This window comes from Trachypithecus francoisi, unplaced genomic scaffold, assembly GCF_009764315.1.
Source record: "Trachypithecus francoisi isolate TF-2019V2 unplaced genomic scaffold, Tfra_2.0 Lachesis_group9, whole genome shotgun sequence".
Classification (NCBI taxonomy): Eukaryota; Metazoa; Chordata; class Mammalia; order Primates; family Cercopithecidae; genus Trachypithecus; species Trachypithecus francoisi.
The window spans coordinates 1,229,452-1,250,637 of NW_022681474.1; the positions used below are offsets into that span (position 1 = coordinate 1,229,452).

Sequence of the window (21,186 nt, forward strand, 5' to 3'; positions counted from 1 at the left end):
ATCTGCCTGCCTCAGTCTCCCAAAATGCTGGGATTACACGCGTGAGCCACTGCGCCTGGCCAAAGTTGCTGGTTTAACTCGTCAGAAGTATTTCTGATTTTCAGGCAGCTTCACACAAGGAGAGTCAGAGCTGGAATCAGCTGTGACAAAAATCACACCGGCCACCCAGCAAAAGGACACTGTGGCTACCAGCATTTGTTGTGGCACCAAATATCCCAAGTTATAGTTCTGCATGTTGCGTACATTCAACTGTTGCACCTCTTAGCTGGATTTAAAAATACTATTAAATGTTTCTGTTCCGAAATAAAAATTCAATCGAGTAAAGGACAAGGATGATTTTAAGATCTGGAAGCATAAACAACTTACCTGTGGGCTCCGATCCCGGAAGGAAGCACCTTAATTCTATTGTACCGGAGGTCCAGCCAAGTCAGGTTCGGCAGCAACTGAAAGAAATCTTGAGGAATGACACACAGGGCGTTCCTTTGCAGATGCAATTGCTTCCGTGCAAAAGAGAATCAGAGAATGTTTTGTCAACCAACTAATTTTTAAAACATGATATACCCAAAATCCATTTCCAGAAGAACTACTAACCACGTATACTAAGTCAAAAAACAAAAACCCAATCTCTTACCCTCAAAAGATGTCAATAGTAAACATGAGAATCAGAAAGCAAAGAACCAGGGCTCCTTCCAACGGCCTTCCGAGCGGGGACTGGCTTCCTGAAGAGCCGGCACTCTGCTGCTGACCAAGCACACCACGGTTTCTATCCCAAAGCCTGCGACACGGTCTGAATCCTGGGGCTCCACACTCAGTGTCTTGGCCCTTTCTCCAGTGTCTGCCGCAGCACCTGGCCCTTGGCAGCCCCCGAAACCACCTGTTTACTGAGCAAATAGCCAGAACCATGTCTGGTCTGGGGGACTCAGCCCAACTCAATCATTAAGAGGAAACTAAAAGACAGGGACAGAGACGTCTGCTGTGGTGTTCTCTACGATCAGCAGCACACAAAAATAACCTCAGCGAGCATCATTTCAGAAGCAGATCAACACATCAACTCAGTGACACTTTAAAGTTATTATAAATAAGGGAAGGTGGAAGATGAAATGTATACACATTGATTTTAGCTGTGTAAAGTGCATATAACATATATATAATTTTACAGTCACAGTGTGGGAGGATAATAGATAATTTTTACAATACCGTCATTAATGCTATGTTGTTTATACTCACATTATTATATATATTTATATCTATATCCGTATTTACTGAGGGAGTAGAAACAGATCATTGTTCAGAACAATGATCTCGAAGCCAGACTGCCTGGATTCACATCTACGTTTCAAAATCTATTGGCTGTGTGACCTTGAGCAAGTTCCCGAACCTCTCTGGGCTCCAGGGTCCTCATCTGTGAGACGGGGCAATGTGGGCAGCACTAAAGGGCAGTGCGTGGATTGGCTGTCGTGATTACATTGACTTCTCTATGAAATACACACTGCATATTGCACAGAGCGCCACCGTGCCTCCCCATTCCACCTTCAACACCGTGTCCCTGATCCAAATCATTGACAGATTCCAACTGAAGAAACACTGACTGGAAAAAATCACACTCTTCATAAAGGCATTGGAAACAGTGTCTTATCTCTGTTAGGAAATTGCTGGAGTCACTGCTTGCTGGCAGCTGGCTCGGTCTCCAGAAAGTAGCCTGGCAATCACAGATCACAGTGTGTACTGCCATGTACCTGGGCGTGCAATCCCCACATACAGACATGCGCAGGCCTCCACGTGCTGCCTTTCTCGGGCCTCTGCAGAAGTGGCTCTACGCTTTTTGGTCCTGTCCTTTCCCTCCCAGGGCAAGCTGATTCCAGTGCTCAGCCTTGAAACCACGTTGTCCTCAATGCCAGTAAAAGGAACCTCAGAAAGATAACACTCTTCTTCCTCCCCAGCACCTCTGGAAATGCAGGCACCACCTGTGAACTTGGAGCTGGTTATGGTTGAAGGAAATAATGTATACAGTGGTCCATTTCCAGGACAAAGTGCCTTGAATTGGCTTAGATCAGCAAACTACAGAAGAAACAGGACGTACTAGGCCTCTGCTTGGATAGCCAACGCCTGCTTGTTGGGCACCCCCCACCCCTTAGCTGCCCTCACCCAAACCAAAGAGGTTTAGTCTAAGATGAAAGTTTACTAGCCTAAAAATACCTCGTTTTGTCTGTTCTCATCAGCCTGCACAGCTACTTAGGTCATAAGTCAAATACCCGAAGAGCCTCTGAGCTGACTGGGATTGCAATGCATTGTGGGCCGCAACAAAATGCAGCAGGACAACCCTAAAGAAAACACCTACAGCCCCTGCCCAACAACCAATAGGCGACATCCAGGAAGACTGTGACCCCCACAGTACTCAGCCTATGAGGAACTGGGGCAGGACCTGTGCACTAGGGGATAAATGGCTTGTTGTAACCCTGCTGGGTGTGCCTGCCCACCAGACACCCAATCGTGCAAAACCATCATTAAAAGTCTCATTTCCACTGTTCTCTGGTCTCTGAGTCTTTGGGTTTGGATGGGTGAGTTTCTTTCTCACAACCTGGTGGTCCGTACGGGGAAGAAATGACATCTTTGATCGACACTGGAGGGGCTTGCTTCTCCCCAGTGTACCAACCAAGGGGCACAAAACTCTCTAAGGAGAAGTTAACAGTATCAGGGGTAAAGAGGGAGGAATTTCAGGTTCCGATATTTAAGAAAATGTTAATTAGCTTGGGATCAGAACAAATTAAGGGGTTGTTCTTACATGTTCCTGAAGCAGGAACTAACCTCCTGGGTCAAGACCTGATTGTCAGATTAGGTTTAGGATTAGGAATAGAGAAGGGGCAAATAAAAGTTACGATGGGCCTTCTAACAGAGGAGGAAGAAAGTAATCCCCTTGTGTGGATTAAGGAAGGCAACGGGGAGGATTAAAAAATCACACCCTTGGCCGGGCGCGGTGGCTCACGCCTGTAATCCCAGCACTTTGGGAGGCCGAGACGGGCAGATCACGAGGTCAGGAGATCGAGACCATCCTGGCTAACACGGTGAAACCCCGTCTCTACTAAAAAATACAAAAAACTAGCCGGGCGAGGTGGCGGGCGCCTGCAGTCCCAGCTACTCGGGAGGCTGAGGCTGGAGAATGGCGTAAACCCAGGAGGCGGAGCTTGCAGTGAGCTGAGATCCAGCCACTGCACTCCAGCCCGGGCGACAGAGCAAGACTCCGCCTCAAAAAAAAAAAAAAAAAAAGAAAAAGAAAAAAAAATCACACCCTTACAGATTGAACTAAAACATCCAGGAGAAAGAGAAAGAGTTTGCAGGAAACAATATCCCATACCCACTGAAGGGAGAAAGGGTCTCCAAGCAGTAATAGAGGAATGAATTAAAGATGGACTACTGGAACTCTGCATGTCACCATACAACACTCCAATTCTCCCAGTAAAGAAACCGGATGGGTCCTACAGATTAGTGCAAGATCTAAGAATTATAAATCAAATTGTACAAACTCACCATCCTGTGATGCCTCACCCCTACACCCTTCTTAGTAAAATACTCCATTAACATAAGTGATTCGGTGTAGTGGATCTGAAAGACGCATTCTGGGCATGTCCCCTAGACTCTAGGAGTAGGGACCTCCTTGCCTTTGAATGGAAAACCCCGTAACTGGGAGAAAGCAGCAGTACTGTTGGACTGTGCTGCCAAAAGGTTTCACGGAAGCCCCACACTTATTTGGTCACGTCCAGAAAAAGTCCTGGAGGAATTCCAACCTTCCAGAGAAACCCAGTTGTTACAGTATGTGGATGATCTTCTAATTTCTGGGGAAAGGAGAGACAAGGTATCAGAAGCCACCGCAAGCTTGCTTAATTTCCTAGGGGAAAGGGGCTTGTTTAATTTCCTAGGGGAAAGGGGCTTGTTTAATTTCCTAGGGGAAAGGGGCTTGTTCTTGTTTCTTCAAGAGCAAACTCCAATTTGTAGAAAAATAAGTTAAATATTTAGGACATCTAATTAGTGAAGGGAAGCAGAGAATAAACCCAGCAAGAGTATTGGGAATAGTGGGTCTGCCCTTGCCTAAGACAGAAAGAACTCCAAAAATGTTTAGGTTTAACTGGTTACTGTAGATTATGGACTGACTCATATGCTCAAAAGACAAAGATTTTGTATCTTAAGTTACTAGAAGAGGAACTCCATCCTTTGCAATGGTCCCTGGAAGAAATCAAGGCAGTGGAGGATTTAAAGCAAGCTCTCACTACAGTCCCAGTCCTGGCCTTTCCATCTTTAAAGAAAATGTGTTATCTGTTAGTAACAGCGAGGGCGTGGCCCTTGGGGTGTTCACTCAAATCTGGGGCGGGGAAGAGGCAACCTGTTGTTTTTATCTCCAAGCTTCTTGATCCTGTCCCTTGAGGGTGGCCCAAATGTGTGCAAGCAGTAGCTGTCACAGCCCTGCTGATTGAGGAGGGTTGGAAGCTGACCTTTGACTGGGCCCTGGTAGGGAGCACCCCACATCAGGTCAGGCATATATGAAATCAAAGAGCTGGGAGATGGTTGACTAATCCTGGACATTAAAATATGAAGTCCTATTACTAGAAAAAGATGATTTGGTCTTAATAACAGATACTTGCTTGAATCCAGTCAGTTTCTTACTGAAAGGACAGGAGAATAAGGTGGTATCAGACCATAACTGTTAGGTATCATAGAACATCAAACTAAAGTCACACCAGACCTTTGAGAAGCTCCCCTACATGATGGAATGAGGCTGTTTGTGGATGGGTCATCCCAAGTGACTGATGGTAAAAGACAAAGTGGCTATGCTGTCATTGATGCAAACAATCCTTACGTGAAAAAGGTAGATTACCCAACAACTGGTCAGCCCAAACCTGTGAATAATACGCTCTTAACCAGGCCCTAAAGCTCCTAGAAGGCCAAGAAGGCACTATATATAGTGATTCCAAATACGCCTATGGAGTAGGACATACCTTTGGAAGGATCTGGACAGAGTGGGGCCTGATCAATAGTAAGGGAAAAACTGGTACATGGGGAACTGGCCAAGCAAGTTTTCGAAAGCGTCCTGCCTCCAGCGGAGGTAGCCATGGTTCATGTAAACGGCCGTCAGAAAGGAAACACTAGAGAAGCTGTAGGGAACAGCTTGTGGATGAAGCTGCTAAACAAGCCTCTCTAGAGGAAGAAGTTAGACTGTTCAGCCTAATCCCAGATATCCCTAAGGCGGTATTAAGACCCCAATTTTCTAAAGAGGAGAAGAGCTGGGCAAGATAGGGGCCACTCAAACTGAGGATGGGAGGTGGGTGCTCTCTGATGGGAGATAAATGATAAACCCATAATGAGAGAACTGATGTCCATACTGCACAAGGAAGTCACTGGGGTCCCAAGACCATGTGTGATGCAATACTCAAGAATTAAGGGTGTATAGGGATTTATACCCCTGCTAAACAAGTGTGTGGGGGTTGTGTGACCTGCCAGAGAATAAACAAAAAGGTAGTTCGACTACCAGCTGGGTGCGGAGGCTCATGCCTGTAATCCCAGCACTTTGGGAGGCTGAGGCAGGTGGATCATGAGGTTAGGAGCTCAAGACCAGCCTGCCCAGCATAGTGTGAAACTCCATCTTGATAAAAAATACAAAGAATTAGCTGGGCGTGGTGGCAGGCACCTGTAATCCCAGCTACTTGGGAGGCTGAGGCAGGAGAATCACTTGAACCCGGGAGGTGGAGGTTGCAGTGAGCCGAGACTGCATCACTGCACTCCAGCCGGTGCAACAGTGCAAGACTCCGTCTCAAAAACACAAATAAACAAACAAACAAAAGACTACCAGAGGGAGACCTCCTTCAAGTAGATTTTACAGAAATGCCCAAAATAGGGAGACTAACGTGTCTACTGGTAATGGTAACCACCTCTCCAGCTGGGTAGAGGCCTTCCCCTCCCAACTGCCACCACCAAGTATGTGGTCAAAATAATCTTAGAACAAATTATACCCAGATTTGGCCTGGTAGAAAATATTGATTCAGACAATGGGAGCCACTTTACCTCGAGGGTGCTAAGGGGAATTCTGGAGGGTTTGTACATTAGATGGGTTACCACATCCCTTGGCACCCCGCTTCCTCAGGAAAAGTAGAAAAAAGGAATTGGACTCTCTAAAAGCGTATTTACTAAACTAATCTTAGAAACTAAAGTGCCTTGGATCAAACGTCTCCCCAGAGCGACTCCTGAGGATTAGTACAGCCCCTAGGAAAGGCCTGGGATGGTCCCCTTACGAGTTGTTATATGGACTCCCATATTTAGGTGGGACTACCGACCTTCCTACTATGAAAACCAAAGACGAATTTTCAAGAAATTATATACTGGCCATATCCTCCACCCTGTCATCCCTCAGGTTGAAAGGATTTCTGACTCAAACCCTGCCTCATGAGTTCACGGTTCACCACTTCCAGCCTGGCGAAGCTCCGCCCAAGCTGGGAAGGTCCCTACCAAGCTCTCCTGACCACTGAGACAGCCGTATGAACAGCTGGATAGGGGTGGACACATGGCACTCAGTCAAGAGACTGGTAAAAGAACTCCTGGAAGGAAGGGGAAGGGGAAGTGGGAAGTGTATGGACCTCCTAAAGAACCCTTCAGCTAACTCTGAGGAAAACCTAGAAGGAAGCTACGAGCAGGCTCTGCCATTGGGGTGGATGTAGTTAGAATTAATCGGTACACAATTATTGGACGGAGTCTGGTAGAAGAATAGCCAATCAACTAATAGTCAATATAGCTAGAACCTCCACCCCCCGGACCATAAGTTTCAATGCCTGCCAAGTCTTACCTTGAGGGAATTTAGGGAACCAAAGGCAGCTGTCACGAGCAAACAAATATCTATGTCCTGAAACAGGTCGCTATGGGGAAAGCCCTGTGCTAGCTGGATGAGGTCTGGTGGACCATCCAATTTTGAGGCTGGGTGAGCCATTCTTCTAAAACCAAACCCTTAAAGAATAAAATACAGTTATATAAGAGCCCCACACCACCTAACTGTAGAAATTTAGAGTGCAATCCTATATTATCAACATAAACACCCTAGCTACTCTAGACCAAGAACCTTGGAGGTAGGGATCAGGATAAATATCTCAGGAAGGGATCCTGTGGAACAGTTAGCTTTCAGGCATGTCACCAACTCTACCCCGAGCCCACCCAGGATTACTATAACTCCCGGTCCCACTATTCCTTTAACCCACCGGACAATACCCTAAGAGAGTAAAAATAATGAAGGTAACAGATTTGAGGCAGACTTTAGAAACTGAGACTGGATATGGGGATATCAATGACTGGGCTGAATGAGTCAGATTTTCGGTACTAGCTCTTAATAAGAGCGACTGTTACGCATGTCTGCTGGGCAGCCTCAGGCACAGGTGATTCTGGTTCCCCCAGGATGGGATACCAATCCTGATGGAATGCAATGCATGTTGGCTTTATACCAGGACAGGGATGCATGGGGAAATGAGATTTGCAAAAGTCTATCATTGCTCTTTCCACCTTGTGAAGATCAGACATAGAGCAATCCCCTCATCCTCCATAGGGAACACGAACCACTCCTCTTGTCTCTCTAGGCAGGCGGCAGAGTTCAATAAGGCTGTGGGAGAACTCTCAACTTGTACCCACATCCTAAACATTACTGGTGAGTCAAACAAAGGCAAATACTCAGCTCTTCAGTGTATGAAGAGCTGATGTCTGGCGGTAAGTGGGAAGACGAACCTCTGTGACCTGTTACCGTCCAAATGGACTGGGACTTGTGCCTTAGTTCAACTGGCCATTCATTCCATTCACCCTGGCATTCCATAAGATCCCCAAGAACTCCCATGGTCACCTAAGTCAGAGAGATCTAGCAGATTCTTTTGATCCCAATATTTATATTGACCCAGTAGGAGTCCTAGAGGAGCACCTAATGAATCGAAGACCCGAAAACACAGATGCTGGGCTTGCATCAGCACTCTTCTGGTGGTCAACTACTAATAAAATTGTAGACTGGATTAATTGCATCTATTATAATCAACAAAGATTCATCACCTATACTCAAGATGCTCTCAAAGAAGTGGCTGGCCAGTTAGATGCCACCAGCCGAATGGCATGGAAGAACAGACTTGCATAGACACGATCTTGGCAGAGAAAGGGGGCGTACGCCTCTAATGGGAGGAAAGCATTGCGCTTTCATTCCTAACGATACTGCCCCAGATGGAATCATCACAAAAGCATTACAAGAGTTAACAACTTTAGCCAACAAATTGGCAGAAAATGCCGGAACTGAAGATTGGCTGGAGAGTTGATTGGCTAGAGAGCTGGTTCGGGAAAATGGAAAGGAATGGTCGCCTCCATTCTGACATCCCTTAGAAGAGGGGCTGGAGTCCTGAGAGCTACAGGGTGTTGCATTATCCTCCGTCTTAAAGGGTTAACCCAAAAATTAATTGAAACAGCCATCAACAAATACCCATAACATATCAACTATTATTAGAAACCAAATCAGATCTACTCTGTTATGATGAAGACAGTCAACAGCTTTTGAAATGATTGAGGAACAAAGGACACAAAAATAAAGGTGGAAATGGGACTAATAGGAGTAAAAGAAAAGAGGAGGGAATTGAAGGACATAATGTATACGGTGGTCCATTTCCAAGACAAAGTGCCTTGAATCGGCTTAGGTCAACAAACTACAGAAGAAACAGGATAGACTAGGCCCCTGCTTGGATCACTGATGCCTGCTTGTCGATCTCCCCGCCACCCCTTAGTTGCTCTCACCCAAACCAAAGAAGTTTAGTCTAAAAGTTAACCAGCCTGCGAAATAGCTCCCTTTGTCTGTTCTCATCAGCCTGCCCAGCTACTTAGGTCATAAGTCAAATACTTGAAGAGCCCCTGAGCTGACTGGGATTGCAATGCATTGTGGGCTGCAACAAAATGCAGCAGGACAACCCTAAAGAAAACACTTACAGCCCCTGCCCAACAACCAATAGGCAACATCCAGGAAGACTGTGACCCCGACAGTACTCAGCCTATGAGGAAGCAGGGGCGGGACTTGCGCACTAGGGGATAAGAGGCTTGTTGTAACCCTGCTGGGTGTGCCTGCCCACCAGACACCCAATCTTGCAAACCGTGTTTAAAAGTCTCATTTCCACTGTTCTCTGAGTCCATTCTTTGGGTTTGTTTCTCACATGGTGAACAGTGAGTTGGCTATGTCACAACACAAGTTTCATCTTTCCTATTAGGTCCTGGGAGCCTCATGTGAGGATGGGGGATCTCTGGAAGTGCTGTTTATGACTTCAGTGACTGCAGCCATAGCTGCAGAAAGTCTACCACTCTGATTACCTCATTTAAAGACTTGATGCCATGGTAATAAAATTTATACTGACATTTGTCTTCTGAAAGCTATAAGCAGTTATCAAGTTTCTTCATGAAGCCTGAAGACCTCTGGAATTTCCTCCTTCTCCCATTATGCATAAAGGTAACAGAAACCTCAGGGCTCTGCTGGATCCCTAATTCAGGGCTGAGGATATCTGTTCATTAAAAGTGACACCTGTGTAACAGGAGCCAGGACAAGGCAGGTCCCCGTGACCAGTGCCTTATCCTAGATGTCAGCAGGAAGGAAAGAGCGAGACCAGTGCTGCCCTGACAGCAAAGACAAGGCAAATGTAGAGTTTATAACTTAAGCAGCCACTAAAAATCTAAATACGTAGCTCTGGTAAAAGCACTCAAAAATGTCAATCTGGCCAGGTGCGGTGGCTTACACCTGTAATTCCAGCACTTTGGGAGGCTGAGACAGGCAGATCACCTGATCTCAGGTGTTCAAGACCATCCTGGGCAACATGGTGAAACCCCATCTCTACTAAAAATACAAAAAGAAAGTCAATCAATATCATAACCGTGTTCCAGACACTGAACTTTCACGTTATTCATTTTTACAATAAATGATGTGAAAATATGATCGTTCCCACATTCCAGATTAAACCAAATGAGGTTTAAGGAAATTCTGTGAGTCCCAGCAGGGACAGGTGCTGCAGGGGGAACCCTCAACTGTCTAACATCAAAGCTGTGCCCTCACAGAAGCTTTCTCTAGAAATCATAGGGACAAGACAGCATCTACTGTGGACTGACCTGGAGAAGGGCCGGGCACGAAGTAAAACCGGTAAAACCAGTGTAACATGAGCAAAACCATGGGTGAGAACAAAGTTTTTAACTGTTAATGTTGCCTGATTTTCTTTAAGGTTTTGTGTTTTAATTAAGAGATCAAGGGTGTTTGGCAGTAGTTACTACCACAGGTTTTGAGAGGTGAACTGCAAGGAAGAGAACAGATGCCTTCATCTAAATAGATGCACTATTTCCATGGGTTGGTCCCCATCATGAATTTCCCATTTTGTATGAAACTATGAGTTAACCTTTCCTCTATTTCATTTTAGAATTCATCACTTCCAAAGAGAAAGAAGCCTACAAATAAAGCCCAGGGTAGATTCCCATTTCTGTCTCCCAACGTTAGGGACCTGCGGGCACACAGCCAGAGGAGCAGCCCCACTTACTTGAAGGCTGGGGATTCTAAAGACCTCCTCCAAATGGCACAGACCACTTTCACTCAAGTCTAAAATCGGTGAGGAGGAGAAGATGATGCCTCCAACACACTTGTGAACATCTTTGGAGGGGGTGGCAGGCAAGCTCCTAGTCTGACCAGCACCCTCCTCCAGATCAGCAGCAGCCACAGAGGGAACTGTGTAGGAGCCGCCTCCCTCCATCCGTTCTCTTCCAGGGACAGCAGCTCATCCTCCTTGGTCTGGAGTCACCTGGAGACACAGGAAGGGAAGATGTAGAAACAACTAATTATACTGAGGCAAAACAGAGTAGCTGTGTGGCAGATCTACAGTAATTTAACTTGCTTTAAAAGCTATCATTTTTCATAAGCAGTAGCAAAAATTTGACTTTTAAACATGCAAAAAAAAAAAAAGGAATACAAAGAGGTTCAGATTAAAATTCTCTGCTTTCACTTTGTACAATGGAGTTCCAAGATTTAACTCCTGGAAAACGCAAAGGCGCACAATAAATAGGAATGACATTTTAGGTATATAAACAGATCAGAACACTTCAAAGCCTGTAAACCAACTGTAACACTTCCATGAAATGATGGGGGGGGGGGGAGTTTGCACTGTTTCTTATCTCTGGTGTGGTTCTGTGCCTTTTGAAATATGTTTTTCGTTCCTTGAGGCCAGGAAGCCTGTCTTTTGTTTACCATTTTGGCCCAGTGACCAGAACTAAGTCTGGCTAACACCCAGTTAAGCACCGGGGAAAAAACCTGTTAAATGAAGAATCTTGAATTTTCGTTGTCCAGCAACACTTTTACTCAGAAGTATTGTTCACCAAAACCTCATTAAGCGAGGCACACTTACACTTGCAATTTCCAAACAATTTATTCGGCAATAAGAATCAACGTTGGAATGTACCAGTTCGTCTAATTCAAATCACTCAACAGCCCAATGATCGGCATATGTGTGTGTACTTCATTCGCGTTTTAGGGAGGAGGAGGCTGAGGCGTAGATCAGTTAGGTAACTGCTGCAGGGGCGCAGTTAATTGCGGGGTAGCGGCGACACTGGCACCCAGCAGGGTTCGACCCCAGGCGGCCTGCATTCCATGGAAGCCTGCGGGCTTTTTCACTGTCAGTTCACTTGTTTTCTCCGAATCACGGAACTTAAAACAGAGGAGGGGAGGCTTCAAACCTCAGAACAGGGAAAATATCTTAAAACCAGAAGTGAAACGACAGCCTGGACTTACACAGCGCCCAGGCAGCGCGGGCTCAGTGGGGTTTCCAAGGCTGCCTTCAAGGGATCCCCACGCACGCCCACCCCCGCTCCCTGCCTCGGTTTCCCCATCCGGGCGAGGCTGAGTTGGATCCGACGCTCTGGGCCTCACATTCCAGGCCTGAGGAGTGTAGCTTTTGCCGTCAGCATCGGGGCTGGAGCTACGCGACAAAGCACGAGGGGCCGCAGCACCACCTTCCTGCCACCGCCCGCCTCGAGGGCCCAGCGAGCTGGCCGTGCCCGCCCGTCTCACCTGCCGCGCCCCGGCCCACTGGAGCGCAGGCGAGTCCCGCCGCTGAGAGCTGCAGCCCAATCACGGAGGCCACCCAGACAACGCGGTCGCCATGGAGACGCCCGTACCGAAGCCCGCAGGCGCCAACCCGCGCGTGGGTGTGTCCGTGGTGGGCCTGCGCGAGGGGTGTGGTGCGCCTGCGCGGGGAGGGGGTGGTTGCGCCGGCGGCGGGGAGGTTGTGGTGCGCCTGCGCGGGGGCACGGGTGTGGTGCGCCTGCGCGGGGGCACGGGTGTGGTGCGCCTGCGCGGGGTGCACGGGTGTGGTGCGCCTGCGCGGGGTGCACGGGTGTGGTGCGCCTGCGACAGCATCCGTTTTTCCGCGCCCCCTGCCGCGGAGGGGCGGTGACCGACGGGCAAGGAGAGACCCAGCGGGTGTGGAGGGGTGAGCGGCCTCGCACAGAGGGGAAGGAAGACCGCGGGATGCTGAGTGCTGTCTGGGGAGCCGGAGGGCCCGGGGCGGGCGGGGCTGCTCGAGGACAGCGGAGCAGAAAAGAATTGGTGCTGAGGCACCACCTTTGGAGCCGCCCTCGCTGCCTGCTCTTCCCGCCGGGCTCACTCCCCGCTTCTCTCCTGGGGCTTCCTGGAGTCACTTCCCACGTGAGCTGCTTGTCCCCAAATCTTGCCTCAGGGCTTGCTCCCAGGGGAACGCAGACTCAGACCGTCCTCCTTGGAGAAGTAAGGCTCCTCTGCTGAGTCTCCTGCCGTGGACGGAGGAGTGAGGGGGGCGAGGAAACGCAGTGAGTGTCCTGAGGAAGGGTTTTGAGAATTTGTGAGATGAAATGACACGGGCGGAAGGGGAGGTGCTCCGTGGTCATGTGGAACCCTGGAGCCCCATGCACCTTCATTCCTGGATCCAACTGTTAATGAAAAGCAGCACCCGCCATCCCGCCCAGACACACTCTTGAAACCTGGACAGTTTAGCTAGAGCCAGCCATAATTTCTTTTTTTTTTTTTTTGACATGGAGTCTTGCTCTGTCTCCCAGGCTGGAGTGCAGTAGCGTGATCTCGGCTCCCTGCAACCTCTGCCTCCCAGGTTCAAGCAATTCTCCTGCCTCAGCCTCCCCAGGAGCTGGGACTACAGGTGCACGCCACCACGTCCAGCTAATTTTTGTATTTTTAGTAGAGACGAGGTTTCACCATGTTGGCTAGGCTGGTCTTGATTTCCTGACCTTAGGTAATCTACCTGCCTCGGCCTCCCAAAGTGCTGGGATTACAGGCGTCAGCCACCCGGCGGCCGGCGTGATTTCACTTTTTTAAGGAAACAACATATATGGAGAAACGACTACCCACTTAGGGGAGTTACATTTTATTTTTGTGAAGAGATCACAATAAGAAATGTTTTCAGGCCGGACACGATGGCTGATGCCTGTAATCTCAGCACTTTGGGAGGCCACGGTGGGAGGATCGCTTGTGGCCAGGAGTTTGTGACCAGACTGGGCAACCCAGTCTACAAAAATTAAAAAATAATAATAATAAATGCTGGGTGTGGTGGCACACACCTGTAGTTCCAACTGTGTGGGAGGCTGAGGCAAGAGGATCGCTTGAACCTAGGATTTTGAGGCTGCAGTGAGCTATGATTGTGCCACTGAATGTCAACCTGGGTGACAGAGGGAGACTCTGTCTCAAAAAAAAAAGTTTTCGTACGTACCCAACTATCGTACCAGTCAGGAAGCTGAAGGCACAACCAGTACCTTCCCAGGAGCGTGGGGAGGCCAACCTCCTGGGCAGAGCAAGGAGAGAATGGGGAGTGGCATGGGTGGTGCCATGAGCAGCAAGGAAAAGGGATGGAAGATTTCAGCACAATGCTGTTTCTAACATGGTTCAGCATTCCAGCATCTCTTTTCACAAATAAAACATTTACTAACAATCTGAGCCTGTTCCCTCTTGTTAATTGTTGCCTCGGGTTTTTGTTTCATATTTTTCATGCTAAATTAATTTTTGTAGTCAGTAGTTAATTGTTTGTACGGGCATGTTTTGCCCTTTTCTGTTCTCAGTTTTTACCCAGCCAGATTGCATCCATTGGTAGCCTTTTGGCAAGCATTCTTGGGTGAGCCTCCCAAAGTAGGAACGAATGAAGTGTTCATTTTGATCTGATTATTGAGTGGCTATGAAGCTGGTGTGGCGCATGGTGGTTTTAGGACCTTCCTCTGGGGCAGCAACTGCTGCTACCCTGACGAGAAGTTTGCTGGCCATGGCATTGCCACTTCCATGAAGGAAATCTGTCTTCTCTTTTCATGTCTTTGTTCTGAAATTCTGCTGTGGTAGTTCTGAGTGTGGGTTGGTTTGGTCCTGCTGTCTGGCGCTGGCCGTGTCTTCTCCCCTGAGATAGCAAGGTTCTCGGCCATCCGTCCTCCCGTGGCACCTCTGCACCCTGACGGAATTCTTGTTCTGGGATCTCCTAAAAGGGAGTAGGTTGCACCCACTCAGTGTCTTCTCCATCTCTCAAACTGCGCTTCCCAGTGTTGGCCTCTGTGTTCTGGGTTCACGATCTTTCCGTTTAGCTCTGTCTCCATCCAATTAGTTTGTTTCATCCATTGAGTTTTTAAATGAAACCACATTGGTCTGTGTTTCTGATTTTCTTTTTTGTGTCCATTTGTTCTTATTTCTTCCAGTTTTTGTTTTATAATGTTTTTAATGTTTATTGCTGTTTTCTTTATCTACCATGAGAATCCTAAGCACATCTATTTATTTATTTTATTTATTTTTTGAGATGGGGTCTCAGTCTGTCACCCAGGCTGGAGTGCAGTGGTGTGATCTTGGCTCACTGCAGCCTTTGCCTCCCAGATTCAAGCAATCCTCCCTCCTCAATCCCTCAAGTAGCTGAGACTACAGGCATGTGCCGCCATGCTGGGATCATTTTTGTATTTTTTGTAGAGACGGGGTTTTACCATGTTTCCCAGGCTGGTCTCGAACTCCTGAACTCAAGCCATCCACCTGCCTCGGCCTCCCACAGTGCTAGGATTACAGGCGTGAGCTAGTGCCAGGCCTGAACCGCTGCCTGGCCTAGACACACTTATTTTAAACTGTGCTCTATTGTTTTCTGGGCTGAATTTACCAGTTGATGCCTGATATTGTTATCTGTCTTCTTGGAGTCCTGTGTTTTGAAATCTAGGCTTGCAGGCTTCTGCAAAGGGGGTTATGGTCTGTTTCCCTGGGTATTCACTGTGTGTCATGCTCTGGCTGGAGCCTCCGTCCAGCCTTTTGGGGTCATGCTTGGGTGCTTGCCTGGCCTTGCCGTTGGGAGCTGTAGATCCAGTCCTGGAGCCAGCAAGAAGCTGGGCCGAGGGCTGTCCTCGTCTCCATCCCCAGATATCGCTGCAGAAGTCGTATGTTTTTCCACATTCCTGTCATGGAAGTGAAACTGCCTTAGAAAATTACAACTGAGGAAATTATGAAAGTGAAAGAAATCAGACCTAACTGACTCCATCTTGCTTCTAACTTTTAAGCCGTCCTTGTTCATTCCTGGGCATAGGCTGAACTAACGTTCGGAAGGAACTCTGAAACAAAATGGGTAACAGCCCTTTCCCGAAAATACCCCCTTCTTGCCCAGGGACCAGTCTGTCTTTGCAGGACCAACAAATTAGCTACAATATTAGAAATTACAGGTTAGGGGTCCTGCGCCTCTGGCTCCAAGAGTCTAAACCTCCCCAAATTGCTCCTGGGTATAACATCATTATTGTAAAACCCTAGATCAGAGCTTGAGATATTTTGCAAACCCAGCACTCCATAGATCAGCTGACACCACCCAGACCCGTAATCTGGCTCCACCGGTTCTGGCACCCACCTGGGAGTAGAAAACAGCAAGGAAACCTCACTTCAACCCCCTGTGATTCCAGCTCCAACCCGACCAGTCAGCACTCCACATGTCCCAAAGCCCCACCCTCCGAATTAGCTTTAAAAACTGATCCCAGAATGTGCACGGAGACTGATTGAGTAATAGTAAAACTCCAGTCTCCTGCACAGCCGGCTCTGCATGAATGACTCTTTCTCCATTGCAATTCCCCTGTCTTGATAAATCGGCTCTGTCTAGGCAGCAGGCAAGGTGAACCCATAGGGCAGTTACAGAGGCAAGAGACTTACTCCAGCCCTGGTTTTCAGCGATGCTCTTGGCTGTTCTCCACTGCTCTCAGGCACTTTCTGCCCCTCACTCTTCAGGGACAGCCTTCCCAAGCACTAAACTGTTTCTGGGACCAGAGCCCCCACAGGCCCAAAGTGTGGGTCCTGTGAGCTGCTATGTGTTTCTGATTCATTTTTGGTCTATGAACTGTTGTTGGTTTTTAAATTTGTCTTTAAAAAATTATCTGTCATAGGCCAAGCATGATGTAATCCCAGTGCTTTGGGAGGCTGAGGTGGGCGGATCACCTGAGGTCAGGTGTTTGGACCAGCCTGACCAACATGGCAAAACCCCCGTCTCCACTAAAAATACAAAAATTATCTGAGCATGGTGGTGCATAGCTGTAGTTCCAGGTACTGGGGAGGCTGAGGCAGGAGAATTGCTTGAACCTGGTAAGCAAAGGTTGCAGTGAGCCGAGAGCATGCCACTGCACTCCGGCCTGGGTGACAAAGCAAGACTCCGTCTCAAAAAAATTAAAAAAATAAAAATTACCTATTGTAGCCATGGGTGGGGAGAATTGTGGGAGGGCCTCTATATTAGTTTGTTTTTATGCTACTGATAAAGACATACCCAAGACTGGGAAGAAAAAGAGGTTTAATGGACTTACAGTTCCACATGGCCGGGAAGGCCTCACCAGCCTAGTGGAAGGTAAGGAGGAGCAAGTCACATCTTTTTTTTTGAGACAGAGTCTCGCTCTGTCGCCCAGGCTGGAGTGCAGTGGCCAGATCTCAGCTCACTGCAAGCTCCGCCTCCCGGGTTTACACCATTCTCCTGCCTCAGCCTCCTGAGTAGCTGGGACTACAGGCGCCCGCCACCTCGCCCGGCTAGTTTTTTTTATTTTTTAGTAGAGACGGGGTTTCGCCGTGTTAGCCAGGATGGTCTCGATCTCCTGACCTCGTGATCCGCCCATCTTGGCCTCCCAAAGTGCTGAGATTACAGGCTTGAGCCACCGCGCCCGGCCCGCAAGTCACATCTTAAATGGAGGGCAGCAGGCAAAAAGCAAGAAAGCTTGTGCAGGGGAACTCACCTTTTTAAAATCATCAGATTTCGTGAGACGTGTTCACTATCATGAGAACAGCCTGGGAAAGACCCGCCCCCATGGTTCAGTTACCTCCCCCTGGGTCCTTCCTGCAACGCATGGGAATTCAAGATGAGATCTGAGTGGAGACACAGCCAAACCGTATCAGTCTCTAAGCTTGAACTTGCAATACCATCTTGTCCGGAGAAAGTAATATTTTCCAATACAGGAAATAAAACAGTTTTACTCTGCTTTAGTTTTTTAATGTAATACCTTATTGTGAAGTTGCCGTAAGTTATGTGTGATGTTTTTCCAGTAATTAATATTCTTCTACACTGTAAACCAAAAACAAAATTCTAAGTCCCCCAACCAACTGAATGAACCCCTCTTCTCAGTCAAGGGGATTCCAAAGAAACCTGAAAAACTAGTTCAGACCATTACAAGCAGTGAAGGATTGGGCGTGCTTCATGATACTCCTCTCCTTTTTGGGGGTTAGGCAAACTCACCAGCATTAACATTAAAATAGAGATCTCGGCCGGGCAAGGTGGCTCATGCCCGTAATCCCAGCACTTTGGGAGGCCAAGGCAGGCAGATCACTTGAGGTCAAGAGATCGGGACTAGTCTGGCCAACAAGGGGAAACCGCATCTCTACTAATAGTACAAAATGAGCGGGGCGCACACCTGTAATTCCCACCACTCGGGAGTCTGAGGCACAAGAATTACTTGAACCCAGCAGGTGAGGTTGTAGTGAGCCGACAGTGCACCACTGCACTCCAGCCTGGTGACAGAGTGAAAATGTCTCAAAAATAAAAATAAAATAGAGATCTTAAGACTGACAGAATAGACTGTAGCAATAAGATACCAACTCCAACTGCCTCTGGCATAATATCACGTGGCAGATAAAGAAGGAAAGCAAGATAATTACCCCCAAATTTGTTTCTTTTCCATAACTTGAAATAGTCCTGCAAAGCTGTCTTTTGTGGGGCAGAGATTTGTATTTGTTTTTTTTTTGTTTTTTTTTTGTTTTTTTTTTTTTGAGACGGAGTCTAGCTCTGTCGCCCAGGCTGGAGTGCAGTGGCGCGATCTCCGCCCACTGCAAGCTCCGCCTCCCGGGTTTACGCCATTCTCCTGCCTCAGCCTCCCGAGTAGCTGGGACTACAGGCACCAGCCACCTCGCCCGGCTAGTTTTTTGTATTTTTTAGTAGAGACGGGGTTTCACCGTGTAGACCAGGATGGTCTCGATCTCCTGACCTCGTGATCCACCCGTCTCGGCCTCCCAAAGTGCTGGGATTACAGGCTTGAGCCACCGCGCCCGGCCTGAGATTTGTATTTGTAAAGAATCTGTAACGTAACTAGATCTTTACCCTTCCAGGCCTTCCCAATCCTGAAGAGATGAACTGAAAGTCTAGCATCTTTTAAAGATCAACACAGGAAACCGTGTTAGTCCATTTTCACGCTGCTAATAAAGACATACTGGCCGAGTACTGTGGCTCATGCCTGTAATCCCAGCACTTTGTGAAGCCAAGGCAGGCGGATCACGAGGTCAGGAAATCGAGACCATCCTGGCTAACCCGGTGAAATCCCGTCTCTACTGAAAATACAAAAAAAAAAATAGCCGGGTGTGGTGGCAGACACCTGTAGTCCCAGCTACTTGGGAGGCTGAGGCAGGAGAGTGGCGTGAACCTGGGAGGCGGAGCTTGCAGTGAGCCAAGGTCGTGCCACTGCACTCCAGCCGGGGCGACAGAGCGAGACTCTGTCTGAAAAAAAAAAAACAAAGACATACCAAAGACTGGGCGATTTACAAAAGAAAGAGGTTTCATTGGAACTGTAAGTTCTACCTGGCTGGGGAAGCCTCGCAATCATGGCGGAAGGCGAGGAGCAAGTTGCGTCTTACCTGGATGGCAGCAGGCAAGAACTTGTGCAGGGAACGCCTCTTTTTTTTTTTTGAGACGGATTCTTTGCTCTTGTCACCCAGGCTGGAGTGCAGTGGTGCGATCTTGGCTTACTGCAAACTCTGTCTCCTGGGTTCAAGCCATTCTCCTGCTTCAGCCTCCCGAGTTGCTGGGACTACAGGCGCCCACCACCACGCCTGGCTAATTTTTTATATTTTTTAGTAGAGATAGGGTTTCACCGTGTTAGCCAGGATGGTCTTGATCTCCTGACCTCGTGATCCACCTGCCTTGGCCTCCCAAAGTGCTAGGGTTACAGGTGTGAACCAGTGCGCCCGGCCGGGGAACTCCTCTTTTTAAAACCATCATCTCTCATGAGACTTATTCACTATTATGAGAACAGCACAGGAAAGACTTGTTCCCATGATTTCATTACCTCCCACCGGGTCCCTCCCACAACACGTGGGAGTTCAACATAAGATTTGGGTGGGGACACAGCCAAACCATATCAGAAACATCAGAATTTATCATCAATTGTTTCTAACGGTAGCCACCAATGAGACTTCATCTACTAATAAGAACCTTGATCTCCACAACCCTTTATCTTAATCCAGACACTCCTTTCTGTTGATTCATTCCAGGTCTTTAGATAATAATTATTTCAACCAATTGTCAATCAGAAAATCTTTGAATCCACCTGTGATCTGTAAGCTCTCCTGCATCTCTCCCCATCCCACTTTCAGTCGTCCTGTCTTTCTGACCAAACCAATGTATATCTCACATGCACTGATTGATGTCTTACGTCCCCCTAAAATATATAAAACCAACTTGCAACCCAACCCCCTTGGGCACATCTCAGGGTCTCTTGAGACTGCCTTGGGCCATGGTCACTCATATTTAGCTCAGAAATAAACCTCTTGAAGTATTTAACAGAACTTGACTCTTTGTCAACAACATCAAAAGAAAGGCAGTCTTTTTTTTAAATGTAAAATATACTTTATAGAAAGTTGAATGTAAGGACAATACACATTTCTATATAAGTTTACAGATTTCAAAATGGCCTAAAATTGTTTTTTGGAAGATGTTCAAAATGCCGCTGGCAGCTGATTCCATTTCTGCTGTGCTGTGCCTGCTAAACCAATCATCATACAATGTGACAACTGAAATATATTGCTCTTCCTTGAAAAGAGTTCAGACTGCAAAGTGAAGATGACCTCTGTTTCCTCATGTAGGTCTTCTGAGAGCACAACACAGGACTGGGATTGTGCCAGGAAGATGTGGAATGGTGTGGAAAGACAAGAAGCTGCAGCCTTCAGGCTGCCATGGAAAAGCTGGGGGTGTGTTCTGTGGCCCATCAGGAGGGGGTGTGTAATGAATTATTAACGAATTTCTCAGATGAGCCAAAGTGGTGAACTTGTCTCAGTACCCAGGGAGACTCAGCCTCATCCCCAGCTCTTGGCCTCCATTTTCCCAGCTGCTGTGGTTGGAGTGGGTCCCTGGAATTCATCTGTGGGAAATTTGGTCCAGGTGTGGGGGTGTTGGCAGGTGGGGTCTTTAAGGTGTGTTTAGGCCATTAAGAGATTCACGCTGCTCTTTAGGGACTGGGCTAATTCTTGAGGGAGGGAGTGGGTTCCCACTCTCTCCGGATCAGCATTAATTTCCACAAGGTTGGGTTATTATAACGTGAGGCCATCCCTCAGGTTTTGTCCACTCCCTCTTCCACTTTCCTTCTGTGTCATGATGCAGGACAAAAGCACCACCAGAAGCTGTTGCCGTGCTCTTGGGCTTCCCAGCCTTCAAAACTGTGAGTGAAGTAAACATCTTTCCTGTATAAATCATAACCCAGTCTCAGCTATTCTTTATAGCAACAGAAAATGGACTTAGACAGTGGCCTTGAGACTTGGGTGCAAAATGGTTTAGCTCCATCCATCACCCCATCCCAAGCCAGTTTCATGGCTTGTAAGCCTCTGATCCCCGTGCACCCCACCTGCTATCTTAATTCTTTAACTTGAATTCATGGACCTAACATATACACAGGTTTTGGGGATTC

The 21,186-nt window shown here is 47.7% G+C and overlaps 1 protein-coding gene and 1 long non-coding RNA gene across 11 annotated transcripts in view; one reads left to right on the forward strand and one right to left on the reverse strand.

Moving 5' to 3' along the window:
- Window positions 1-12,342, reverse strand: part of LRRC27 (leucine rich repeat containing 27) — a 49,025-nt gene extending 36,683 nt beyond the window's left edge. For 7 of the 9 annotated variants that reach the window (XR_004436774.1, XM_033209780.1, XM_033209781.1 and 4 more), the window contains exons 1-3: window positions 12,077-12,342; window positions 10,557-10,814; window positions 367-497 (exon numbers count right to left, since the gene is read on the reverse strand). Coding sequence is in view for 6 of the 9 variants with exons in the window: in XM_033209780.1 (XP_033065671.1) it covers window positions 367-497; window positions 10,557-10,766 (341 nt within the window). In the remaining 3 variants the exon portion in view is untranslated. Of the gene's footprint in view, window positions 1-366; window positions 498-631; window positions 739-10,556; window positions 10,815-11,797 lie in introns of all 9 variants that reach the window. The other 2 variants (XR_004436775.1, XM_033209785.1) reach the window with 2 other exon arrangements.
- Window positions 12,343-12,385: 43 nt separating this feature from the next.
- On the forward strand, window positions 12,386-20,930 carry LOC117082792. Of its 2 annotated transcripts, XR_004436777.1 has the most exons (3): window positions 12,426-12,852; window positions 20,369-20,473; window positions 20,883-20,930. It is a non-coding gene; the product is annotated as an uncharacterized LOC117082792 (long non-coding RNA). The 2 variants fall into 2 exon arrangements; XR_004436776.1 differs by lacking the exon at window positions 20,883-20,930 and having other exon boundaries at window positions 12,386-12,852; window positions 20,369-20,534.
- Window positions 20,931-21,186: the final 256 nt, after the last annotated feature.